Genomic DNA, 12,428 nt, shown 5'->3' with positions numbered 1-12,428 from the left:
GGGAAAAAGCCATTGCACCTGGAAGTCATGTTACTTCCCATGAGGATAAAATAAAGAAATGAATATTATTCATGGTACATTAAAAAGTAATAACAAAACCAGCCCCGTCGTAGGAGCTTGGGTAAAGCAAAACAGCTCATTTGCTTTCAGAGGCTCAGTTTGGAATTACAGGCTTCATTAAGGCAAGGTTTGGCTTATTTAAAGTCATTCCTTAACGACTCCATCCTCTGGCTGGCAAGAGCTCTGCCTTTTTGCCCCACACACGATGCAACTCCTTGGGGGATCCAGCTCGTTGGGTCCAGGCGCTGCCTTTAGCAGAGGAACGGGGTGAAGCATCCATCCCTGGGGCAGTTTTGCTGACTCAGCAGAAGGGCTGGGATGCTGCAGGCACACAGGAGGGTACCCAGAGCCTTGAGGGGTCAGGGCACCTAAATTTATCCTTGTTTGGTGAAAGATCTTGGGGGGGGAGCCATCCCCTGGAAGAAGAGCGGGGATGAGCTATGAGCGAGGGGTGGCTGTGGGGTGCTGTGGGGTGGCTCACCCCCCACCCCCATGGCTCACCCCCATATCGTGGCCTCTGCCTGCAGCTTGGGGAGGTGCAGGCGGCCTGTGAGGCAGCCAAGAAGGTGTCTCAGCAGCTGCGGCGGCGGTGCAGGAGGCTGGTCTGCGAGCTGGAGGACGCCCGGGTGCTCGCCGAGAGCCAGCAGAGCCGCAGCCACGAGCTGGAGAAGAGGCAGAAGAAGTAAGGCTGGTGGGATGGCAAGGGCACTGGGATGCCTTGGGTGGCTTTGGAGTTCTTGGAAGGGCTGCTATTTTCATCGTCTTCCACTGCTGGAGGTTGCACCAAGCCGGGAGGTTATTTTTACCTCCCGTTGCTGTGTGGCTGTGACACCCTGCCGTGGTATAAATCACTCCCAGGGCAAGGCTCGGTGCCATCACGGGGAGGGCTTCGTGGGGTTGGGACAGCACACTGGCTCCTGCGGCCCTGGGTGCAAGGACAGCTGGTGCTGGGGTGTCCCAGGCTTTGCTGTGCCCACGCTGGGAGAGCTGCTGGCAAATTGGGCACCTGATGGGGAGGAGAGGATCAAGAAATGATCCCTTGTGTTTTAATGCTGCTGTTGGTACCCGTGAAGGAAATAGGTTTTCTGCCCCAAAATAGGATACCAAGCCTAAGCAGGCACAGAAAACATGGGAAATCAACAATAACTTCTAATTTCTTTTAATTTGCACTTTGTTGCTGGTGTTCCCTGCTTGCCTGTGAGACGCTGGCTGTGGGCTGGGGCTTGGTCTGACCCAGGGATATGAAGATGCTGAGAAGTTCCCAGGATTATTATTTGGGAGCAGAGATGCTTCCTGAGCTGAACCCAAACCCTCGGTGGGGCAGAGTCCCCACCAGTCCTGACAGAGGCTGCTGCCCTCCCCACATTTTGGGGGTATTTTGGCTCTGTAGCAGCTGATCACAGCAATTTATTGCACCCTGCTCTTGTGCACATCACTGCTGCTCCACACCATCCTCATCCTGCAGCTGGCACTTGGGCAGATTAATTAGGAGCTTCACAAAGGGATGGCAGAGCTTTGCAGACAATAGGCTACAGGGTTTTTTTGTCCTCTCAAAAGCACCAGTGCCAAGAGAAGTGTGGGGACCTGCTCAGGAGAGGTAAAGCGTGTTTCCCCCCTCCAGGTTTGACCTGCAGTTAGCTCAGGCCCTGGGGGAGTCCGCCTTTGAGAAGAGCCTCCGTGAAAAAGTGTCACAGGAGAACACCAGCATCCGGTGGGAGATGGGGAAACTTCAGCAGAGCTTAGAGGTAAGAGGAAAATATCCCGCTTTTTTGCTGCATTAAATCCAGTTTCGGGAGCTGCTCTCAGAGCAAAGCCATTATCTTTGCAATTATAGCAGAGGCAATCAGGCACAAACCCGGCGACTTGATTCCTATTTCTCTGAGCGCGGTGCTAGGATATGCCTGATGTATTTAAATAAAATTATCCTCCGCCAGAAGGAAGGCTGTCACTTTTTACAAGTGATACCCATCCCATGGCTTCGCTAATTAAGCCCACCCTCGTTTTGACTGAAGTCACTTATGCTCTTCTTCACGCCTCTACCCACAATAACTCCTGCAGGAAAGCTCAGGTCTGTACCCCCATGGGATGGTGCTGCACCAGGTGCCCCCCAAGCCCCCCACAGAGGCAGGGACACAGTGTGCTGGGGCTGGGAGGGGGGAGCCAAAAGGTGTCTTCTAGCCCCCTACCAGAGAAGGAGGCTGCGGGGAACCCCTGTGGGGAGAAGAAGATGGGGTCAGGAGTGAGTGAGCTGTTGGAGTGGGGCCAGAGGAGGCCATGGAGATGCTGGGAGGGCTGGAGCCTCTCTGCTGGGAGGGCAGGCTGAGAGAGTTGGGGGGGGTCAGCCTGGAGAAGAGAAGGCTCCGGGGAGACCTTAGAGCCCCTTCCAGTCCCTCAAGGGGCTCCGGGAGAGGTGGGGGGGGCCTCTTGATCAGGGAGGGGAGCCATAGGATGAGGGGGAAGGGATTTAAACAGAAAGAAGAGAGATTGAGATGAGATCTCAGGAAGAAATTTTTCCCTCTTGAGGGTGGTGAGAGCCTGGCCCAGGGTGCCCAGAGAAGCTGTGGCTGCCCCATCCCTGGAGGGGTTCAAGGCCAGGGTGGAGGGGGCTTGGAGCAACCTGGTGTGGTGGGAGGGGTCCCTGCCCAGGGCAGGGGGTGGGAACTTGGTGGTATCTAAGGTCCTTTCCAGCTCTAACCATTCTATGATTCTATGAAATCCAAAAGGGGCTGATGGTGGGGATGGGGCTGCTGGTTCAGGGAGGGGGCTGAGCGCTGCCTGAGGGAGTTTCTGCTGATGGTGTTGGAAATGGTTGGGGTTTCAAGAGCAGGGTGTTGGTGTGAGCCCCCGTCTCCTACATTTGGGGCTCTGCTGCTGACCCCCTGCTCTGTCCTTGGCGAGCAGCAGAAGGAGGCGGAGGTGGCCAGCCTGGCTCAGCGGGCCACCGTGCTGGCCAGCCGGGTGCAGGAGCTGAGCACCCCCAGTGCCCTGGATGCCCGCGCCGTGCCCACCCTCAGGAAGCAGCTCTGGGACCTGGAGGCCAGCGCTGCCGAGCAGAGGAAAGAGCTGGAACATCAAACGGCCACTGTTGATCACCTGGAGCAGGTTAACACATCCCTGGCCGGGGTTGGGGCTGGGCGTGATGGGGACACTCATCCCTGTCCCTTCCTTGTCCCTCCAGGATGGGGTGTAACCACTGTGCGTTCATCTTTCAGCTCCACCAGAGGCTGGAGCTGGAGATAGAGAGGATGAAGCAGATCCATCAGAAGGAGTTGGAGGACAAGGAGGAGGAGCTGGAGGACGTGCGGCAGTCCTGCCAGAAGAGGGTAGGTTGGCACTGGGGTAGGGGGGATGGTGCTGGGTGGTCCCCCTTGAGCAGTGAAGAGGAGGAGGATCCATTCCTGGGGGTCCTTCCTCCCTGGGAGGTCCTGCTTCCCCCCCCACCAGCCCAACATGAGCCCCAATGGCAGCTCTGGGGTGCAAAATCAGGGTGTGGGTCAGGTGTGAGTCCCTGGAGAGGGTGTCGATGGTGTGGGAGAGCCACACGTGATGCAGCACAGGGGCACCATGCTCCCAGTAACACCAGCATCACGCCAAGGGCACCAACTCCAGCCAGCCAGGGCTTCGTGTTTGATGATAATGAACAGAAAATACCTTTCGACAGGGCCTCGAGGTTGGTGGCATGCAAACACAAATTCCAATTTCTTCGAAATCCCCGGGGTGTTTGATTCAGGGCTGCGTGGTAGCAGCCAGTTCCTATTAAGCCCGGGGCATACCTGGCTGTCGATAGGGAATTAACATTGCTGAGGCTTAATGAAGCGCTTGGTGGGGCTTTGCATGTGCTATTTTAGGAAGGCAGGAGGAGTGGGAAGGCAAATGAGGCAATCTCTGCTCCTGCTCCTGTCGGCACGTAGTGGTGCCCTGAGCTGTAAGTCTCTGTGTGACATGGGGGGGCTGCCCCCGGGTGCAGGTGCTGCTGTTTCCCACCCTGCTGCCTTCTCAAGATGCTGCCCTCCCAGCAGCAGCTCAGTGCTGCTCTCCCCCCCTCCCCACTGGCCATTTTTTGGGCAAAACTCTGGGCTGGGCTCCCGCCGGGGTCCTCCCTGCCTTTCTGCACCTCTCTCTCTGTTTCATTGCCCTGCGTGGAGAGCAAGGTACCGTCAGCATCACTAACAGAGATGCAGTGCCTTGTGGCTGCTCTCGGCTGATGGGGCATCATTCATCCTTTCTCTCCCTCACCCTGCGTGGCCTGAGTATTATTTTCCAAATGAGTAAATGGCAGAGACACTCTGGAGAGCAATCGATATTCAGCAGCCTGCTCTCCCGCTCCCTTTTTTAAAACCCTGTTTCTGAGCAGCAGCTGGGGATGCAGGAGGTGGCAGGGGCAGGGAGGGCTCCGGGGAGCTGTGCCAGGGTCACAGCTTGGCACGTCTGCTCCTGCGGGCACAGCCACCCAGCTGCTGGCAGGGGGAGGAGCGGGCTGTCAGATGGGCTGCCCTGCTTTGATGGCACGTTTCCTCCACCACCTCCCCAGCTGGACTTGCTGGACCTCTCACGGCTGCACGGCTGAGCTCTGTGACGCTGCCCCAGGTCTGATTCCCTCCTGCAAAGCACCCATGGGATGGTGATGCTGGAGCAGGGGGATGCAGGCTCCTGTGCCCAGTGCTGGCTCCGAGGCATGGCACGTTTCCTCCACCACCTCCCCAGCTGGACTTGCTGGACCTCTCATGGCTGCACGGCCGAGCTTTGTGATGCTGCCCCAGGTCTGATTCCCTCCTGCAAAGCACCCATGGGATGGTGATGCTGGAGCAGGGGGATGCAGGCTCCTGCACCCAGTGCTGGCTCCGAGGCTTCCTTCCCTCCCAGGAGCAGCACAAACCCTGCCTTTTAGGGCTTTAAGGGCACATCCCTGCCACTGGTGGGGAGCTGGAGTGAGATGTGTGCTACCTGCCTGGCTTGTGGTCATGGGATACCTTGAGGAAAGCTGGAGAGATTAAAGCCAACCCCTCTTCCAGCTCAGCTGAAGGCCCTGTGTTATTCTTCCAGAGCTGCAGGGACAGCCCTTGGGGACATCTGAGCATGCCTCGCAGGCAGGGTGGCTCAACAGCGTATCGTGTCCCCAAAAGTCCTGCAGGCTCCTGGGCTGCTAACTCTTGGTCCTCTGGAGTGCTGCTGGGGGGCACCACGGGCTCTGGGGGACGTGGCCCAGTGCTGGTCCCCAGAACTGGCTGCAGTGATGGGAGGCTTGGGTGCACCCCGTGTCCCAGAGGCTGCCAGGCCACCTGCATCCCCACCATGGTGCCCTGCTGGGTGTGTGGCTTTGTCAGGGGGTGGCCAGGCTCTCTGAGCATGGCTGGGGTTGTCTCCTGCACACAGCTCCGGCAGCTGGAGATGCAGCTGGAACAGGAGTACGAGGAGAAGCAGAAGGTGCTGCACGAGAAGCAGGACCTGGAAGGGCTCATCGGCACCTTGTGCGAGCAGGTAAGGGGATGGTGTGTGCCCCCGGGGGGCTGGTGGTGGGGACAAACGTGCTCCCCTCTCCTTGCTGCTACCTCCTGGCCAGCCAGGCTGCTTCACTGGCCATGCCCTGCCTCAAAACGGGGGCGTGAAGGCATTAATGTGTGTGGACAGGGCAACAGCTCGGTTCTTCCCCCACCTGCAGCCGGCTGTGATGCTCTCCATCCCTCACCACTTCCAAACACCACCCATCAGAGCAGGCACTGGGTGCCAGGAGGGTTTTGGGACTGCAGGGTCCTGTAGGAGACAGCCAGTCCCAGTAAGGACCCACGGAGGGGACCTGTTCACTTTGCTACAGGGGAATTATCCGAGCCAGGGGAGGGATCTGCTTGGTGCTGGTATTTTCATGCCAGTCAAACAAACCAGACCTAATGCTGGAGCAGCTCCAGCTGCCCAGAAAAGCAGTTGATCAGATTCTCCTCTTCGCAGAGGAATTCTCTCCCAGACACGTTTGTTGAACAAATCCCTTTTTTTTTATGTTTTCACTCTGCGGTGTCTGTGGCAGTGATTGAAGTGCACGCAATGGGAAAAGCACACACAGCTGCTCCACGTTATGTGAGAAGGCAAGGGGCTGAACGCAGCCTCCCTGAACCCCAGTTTTTGGCTTGGGCATCACTTAGCATCACCGAGCAGGTCCTTGCCTATGGCCACGGTGCTGCCAGGGCCAAGGATGGCATCAGCCTGGCATGTTCAGAGCTGGCATCTCGGTGCTGCTGCATCCCCGGAGCTCAGCACCTCTGGGTTTGTGCTGATGCCTCCCCACCACCCCTGCACAGCCCCTTTCACACTGCGACTCCCCCACAGGAGAGGAGAAGCTGATTAATCTGGAGCTGCTTTAATTACGCCGCGCATCCTCCTGGCTGTTGGCACAACCATTTCACTGGCCCCGGCCAGTTCATTAAATGGGATGAATCTGGGAGTTTTGCAACAGCGAGATGGTGGACATATTTCAAGTAGACACAAAAGGGTCTGATGAGGCTTATCCTTAACGGCCCCCCCAGCTCCTGGCTTGTAAAATGTTTTGGGAACTGTCAGAATAAATCTTGCTGTATAAAAGCAGGGTATTATTATAACTGCTGCTCGGTCCAGCACGTCCCCCTTGTTCGGTGGAGGAGAACTAAGACGGATGAGGAGGCAGCAGGAGCTGCACGGAGCCAAGCTCAGGGGGGGGACTCTTGAGGAAGGGCACTTTCTCCTTCCCTGGATTGTCCCCAGGTGCTGGCCATGCACCCCTGTCCCCTGCCAAGAGAGGAAGGGGAGATGGCATAGTGTGTCTGGGCATTGCTATAGCGTATGCAAAATGCACCCAGAGCCTCAGAAGCAGCTATTAAATTAAATCCCGGCGCACCTTCTCCTTCCCCGGATTGTCCCCAGGTTCTGGCCATGCACCCCTGTCCCCTGCCAAGAGAGGAAGGGGAGATGGCATAGTGTGTCTGGGCATTGCTATAACATATGCAAAATGCACCCGGAGCCTCAGGAGCAGCTATTAAATTAAATCCCAGATTTATCACTTAAAAACCACCCGTCTGCAATGGTGGGAGGAGGTGGTGGGGGCTGATGTACCTGCTGCTTCCACTTCAGGGTTCAAAACCCACCCTCTGTGGTGGCAGGAGGACCCCCGAGCTACGGGGAAAGGATGCTGAATGGTGTCCAAGATACAGTCTGTAGGGATGGCAGGGCCAGCAGCAAGTCTGCCGTGTTAGAAATGCTGTCTGATTTACAGTGGACAGTGTGCTTCAGAGCAGTTTATTAAAAAAGGAAAAAAAAAAAAAAGCCAACCCAGAAAACTAATTAAGGAAATGGAGATGCCAACGATTTCTGGTTCCAGCGAATGCCAGCCAGCTCTAAACCGGGTTACAAGGTCAAATCTGCACAATTAATTTTAGCCAGCGAACAGAAAATGGGAGAGCGGGTTTGAAACAAGAAGAGCCGTGGAAAACAGACTAAATGGAAAATGCTCTTATCCTTCAATTAGTCTGAAATCAAGCACTGAAACCATGTCCCTGCTTATTTGGTCTTTCTCTAATTCCTTTATCCTGGTAACCATGGTTGCTTTCAGCTCGAGGGGGAAGTGGAGAGGGGTGGGTTTTTTAAGGTGCCTTCCTACTTTCCCTTTTTTAAAAGGCTTCAGGGGATGAGGTGATGCCTCAGTGCCCAGGGACAAGCCTCCAAAGCCACCCGGGGTGTATTTTGGTTCAGGCAGCAGAGGTTGCAGGCGGCAGCTCCAGTTCCATCCCTGCGAGGCTGACGGGGGCTCCAGACGCTTGGCATTAGAGATGTGTAAATAACTCCTAATGAACCTTTCCTCATCAGTGTTTCGGGGGTTGTTTGTTGTTTTTTTTCTCTTTCGCCTTTGGGCTGACTTTCTCCTGCCTTCCTCACTCTTTTCCCCAGAGGCTCACAGGGTTTTTCTGGCCTTTTATTTTCATTTCAAGCAATGATTTTTACGTTTTCTGTGCCAGCTCTCAGCGCAGACACGGGAACATCTTCTGGGTCTGCCCCTCTCTGACCCTACCCCTCGGCCAGGGTGGTTTCCCAGGGGGGTGACAATGCCTGGTGGCCTCGAGGACAGGTCGCTGTGGCTCTGGGGACCCGCACTGCACTGTCCCTCTGGCCACAGGGGTGGCTCGTTGGGTGGGCACATGGCTGATGGGACCAGGGGTGGGCTGATGTTTTCAGAAGAACATCTTTCTGGTGGGGAAAAAATGGAGAGTCTCGGTGGGATCTACCAGTTCTGATGTTTGTGTAATTTATTTTCTCCCTTTCATTTAACTATTAAATTATTTTCATTTGGCAAAGAGGGAAAATTGCAATATCAATAGGTAGATATTTGATACCTTCTTGATTCATGACTTCAGCAGTACCAACACCTCCCCAAAATCGGTGGGTTTTTTGGAGGTTTAATTTTGCGGGGAATGCCTTGGGGCGGGAGGGGGGTGGTTTTGCCGGGGTGGGAAGGCTCAGGAACATCTCCCCCCTCTTTTCCCCTCCCCAGATCGGCCACCGTGACTTCGACGTGGAGAAGCGGCTGCGGCGGGACCTGCGGCGGACGCGTGCCCTCCTCGCCGACGTCCAGCTCCTGCTGGCAGCCCCCGGGGACCCTGGTGCCAGCGCCCAGGACCTGCAACGGCTGCGCAAGCAGGTGGGTACCTTCAGGCATCTCCCCCTCCCTCCCAACCTCGGAGCATCGCTCTTTACCTCCGTGGAGGGGGAAAACTGCAAGAAATCTTTCCAAAGCTCCTGCTTTGAGCTGCGCTGGGCGAGCATCGTGCTGCCCAAGCCAAGGTGAGAAGTGCCTCTCGCCCTGACGAGGGTCTCCTCATCAGGAGCACTTCTCTAATTAAGCCAACAGTGGTTAAGTATTTTTTTTTTCCTTGCTTCTTTCCCCCCTACCCCGCCTCAGCCCTGTTAATTACCTTCTGTTCGGCACGTTTTCTCTCTGTCTAATAAGGAGCTCCAGTGGCGCTGGGCTGGGGAGGCGTTGTCATAGGGATGCTGTAAGCCCGGAGCAGGGATCGCAGTGGATTTGGGGGAGTTGGGGGTGTTGTCTGATCCACACCTATAAATACGGATTTGGGGGAGTTGGGGGTGTTGTCTGATCAACACCTCTAAATACGTAAAGAGTGGGTGTCAAGAGGATGGGGCCAGTCTTTTTTCAGTGATGCCCATTGACAGGACAAGAGGAAATGGGCACAAACTTGTACATTAGAAGTGCCATCTAAACATGAGGAGGAACTTCTTCCCTTTGAGGGTGGCAGAGCCCTGGAAGAGGCTGCCCAGGGAGGTGGTGGAGTCTCCTTCTCTGGAGACATTCAAACCCCACCTGGACAAGTTCCTGTGGGACCTGCTCTGGGTGGACCTGCTCTGGCAGAGGGTTGGACTAGATGATCTCCAGAGGTCCCTTCCAACCCCGTATCATTCTGTGATTCTGTTTTAGTGCAGATGTGCTGGGTTCACAGCCGGCAAGTTGCCCACTGTGCCTCAGCCCCGGGGTGACCTCGGGGTGCCTTGCTGTGGGACAGGGGTGGCATGGGACCAGTGTGTCCCCAGGCTGGCCCTGCGTGTGCATCCCGGGATGCCGAGCGCCGGGGCTAAGCTGACAGTGCTGGTCCTCCAAAGTGGCTCAGTAATTAATCCGTACCTTACACTTCCCCTGGAAACAAACTAATCGGGAGGCATGAGCGATTCCACCAACATACATATATAATTGAGATAATAGTTCTGCATAAATAACATCTGTGAGCAGCAGCTGTTCCCACCTGCGCCGAGGGAGAAGGGGAAGGTGAGCTGGGCCTGATGTGGCCGATGGAGTGCCAGTGCCCATCCCAGACACGTTTGTTGAACAAATCCCCATGCCCTTGTCCATACTCATGCCCATGCCCATGCCTGTGCCACTGACCTGGGCAGGCGGGGGAAGCATCAAGAACAGCCATTTTTGGCACTTATGAGTTCTTTTTTAAACATTTTTGAGCTAATGCTGTAACGCCACATTTAATGAATCCCTCAATATTCCCCAAGCCCCACTTTGGGGCTGATGGTGCCCAGCCAGGAGTGCCAGTGCCCATCCCCATACCAATGTCCATGCCCGTGCCCATGCCCTTGTCCATACTCATGCCCATGCCCATGCCTGTGCCACTGACCTGGGCAGCCGGGGCAAGCATCAGGAACAGCCATTTTTGGCACTTATGAGTTCTTTTTTAAACATTTTTGAGCTAATGCTGTAACACCACACTTAATTAATCCCTCAGTATTCCCCAAGTTCCACTTTGGGGCTGATGGTACCCAGCCCCTGCCTTGCATCATCCTCTGGAGCTCCTGATGCTGAGGGACCCCCTTCCATGTCCTGATCTGAGGGACCAAGCCGTGATGCTGGGGCACTCTCCTTGCCTGGGGATGGTGGCCATCCCCGTGGCATCCAGCCATGTCTTCCTAGGGGAATAGCACCTTGTTGCCCAAGCATCCTGGTCCCCACAGCAAGGCAGGTTTGTGCAGGAGGTCACTTTGTCCTGCCTGTGGCCATGGTGCTGTACAGTCCATCCCCAGCTCTGGAGGAGGTGGTGGCCTCTGGAGCTTTGGTGGCCTCTGCTCGGCTGCCTCGCACTTTGGAGAAGGAGAAGAGCAAGCCTTAATATTGGGAATATTGAATTTTTGCTGCGCCGCCAACACTGAGATGCTGCGTGCCTTAAAAATGCCGTATGATTATGCTGTCCTTTAAATTTAAACCATTTCTAATGGCACTCATGACGACTCTCTCAAAAGTCAATACATCCTCCCACCAGCCCACAAACCTCCACCAGGATGAAAACTTCGCTAAAATGCTACATTTCCGTTAATCAAAATCCATATGGCTGGAAATATAGCATTGTTTCTTAATAAGGCTGAAGCATCCATTTTACGCAGGTATTTAACAGATGGTGTAGCACGGCGAACTAATGTTGTTCAGAAGTTCATACATTATGCATTTGGGGGAGAGGGGGGAAGGGGAATTTCAATTTATTCTTCCCAAGTGGGAAAATTCCATTACACAAAGTGAAATGGAAGCTGGTGTTTAACGAGAGGTCCTGGAGATGCCTTTCTCTCTGATTAAACTCTCTGGAGTTTAAGCGTAATCACGGCAGGAGAAAGACCAGTCCCAGGGGCTGGTGGTGGAGATGGGGGTTGCTTTTGGTGGAGCCCAGAGCTTGGGCAGGGGGAAAAGTCCTTGGCCATAAACCCAGCAGTGGGTCCAATCGGCATCTTTAATCTTGGGTTATTTCATTAACGGCCACCCCAGCTTTATGCAAAGCACAAAGGCTGTTTTTCAGCTGGTGGAAGAAAGAGGAGGAACTCGGCGCACGTGGCTGCGGGTGGCTCTGCAGGTGTATGAATAGACCTGGCTGGACAATCCATCAGCACTGGAGCTGAGCTTGGAGACAGGAACATGATTTTAAATAACAGTTTTGCAGGATTCAAACTGCTAAATGTCCCCGTGGCAGAGCTTTGTATTTCCTGTGGTGAGCAGCTTCTGGCTGAAGCTGTAGCCAGAGACCTAAGGATGTTTGGGGCTGTTTCTTCCCATCCGTTCTCCAGCTTTCTTGTAGGAGCCCTTTGACCTGTCCAGCTTTTCCAAATAAATAGATATCAGTTACCCCAACCATAAATACTTAAAGGGTGGGTGTCAAGAGGAGGGGGCAGGTCCTTTTTCAGTGGTGCCCAGGGACAGGACAAGAGGAAATGGGCACAAACTTGAACATAAGAAGTTCCACCTGAAGATAAGGAGGAACTTCTTCACTTTGAGGGTGGCAGAGCCCTGGCAGAGGCTGCCCAGGGAGGTGGTGGAGTCTCCTTCTCTGGAGACATTCAAACCCCACCTGGACACGTTCCTGTGGGACCTGTTCTGGGTGGACCTGCTCTGGCAGGGGGTTGGACTGGATGATCTCCAGAGGTCCCTTCCAACCCCATGTGATTCTGTGATTCTAATCCTCCACCTCCCCCCCCTGCCTTTTTTTTTTTTTTTTTTTTTCTCAGACCAGGAGAGCTTTCACCAAAAGTGAAATCAAGGCTAAATTTTGACTAATGGAGTGGAGTCCAAGAGGAAATGTTAATCTGAATTAACATTTTTGCCTTTGATTTATCCTGCCAAAACGTATGCAGTGAGCCTCATTTATTTGAATGAATTTTGGTGAGGGGCACTGATGGGATGACAAACAAGTATGTAAGTGAAAGGCTACTCACTTAGCCTGACAGTCTTTCCATTTTCCTTGTCCTTTACTGTCAATACCTAATATTTGTGGAAGAACTTGCAAGCGCGTTGTGTTTTTGCTCCAATTTCCTACATTCTGCCGCAGCAATCCGTACGGATAGTCCAGCCGCTT

At 54.6% G+C, this 12,428-nt stretch overlaps 1 protein-coding gene across 3 annotated transcripts in view; it reads left to right on the top strand.

Moving 5' to 3' along the window:
- The window catches only part of MYO18B (myosin XVIIIB), an 86,168-nt gene that overhangs the window by 41,076 nt on the left and 32,664 nt on the right, over window positions 1-12,428 (top strand). For all 3 annotated transcript variants that reach the window (XM_014944833.1, XM_014944835.1, XM_014944836.1), the window contains 6 exons: window positions 588-742; window positions 1,682-1,805; window positions 2,962-3,162; window positions 3,273-3,383; window positions 5,434-5,538; window positions 8,570-8,716. In XM_014944833.1, coding sequence (XP_014800319.1) covers window positions 588-742; window positions 1,682-1,805; window positions 2,962-3,162; window positions 3,273-3,383; window positions 5,434-5,538; window positions 8,570-8,716 — 843 coding nt within the window. The remainder of the gene's footprint in view (window positions 1-587; window positions 743-1,681; window positions 1,806-2,961; window positions 3,163-3,272; window positions 3,384-5,433; window positions 5,539-8,569; window positions 8,717-12,428) is intronic.

Source organism: Calidris pugnax, unplaced genomic scaffold (genome assembly GCF_001431845.1).
Source record: "Calidris pugnax isolate Ruff unplaced genomic scaffold, ASM143184v1 scaffold139, whole genome shotgun sequence".
In the NCBI taxonomy this organism is placed as follows: domain Eukaryota; kingdom Metazoa; phylum Chordata; class Aves; order Charadriiformes; family Scolopacidae; genus Calidris; species Calidris pugnax.
The sequence above is the reverse complement of the archived record's forward strand: the minus strand, read 5'-3'. Positions and strand labels throughout refer to the sequence as shown.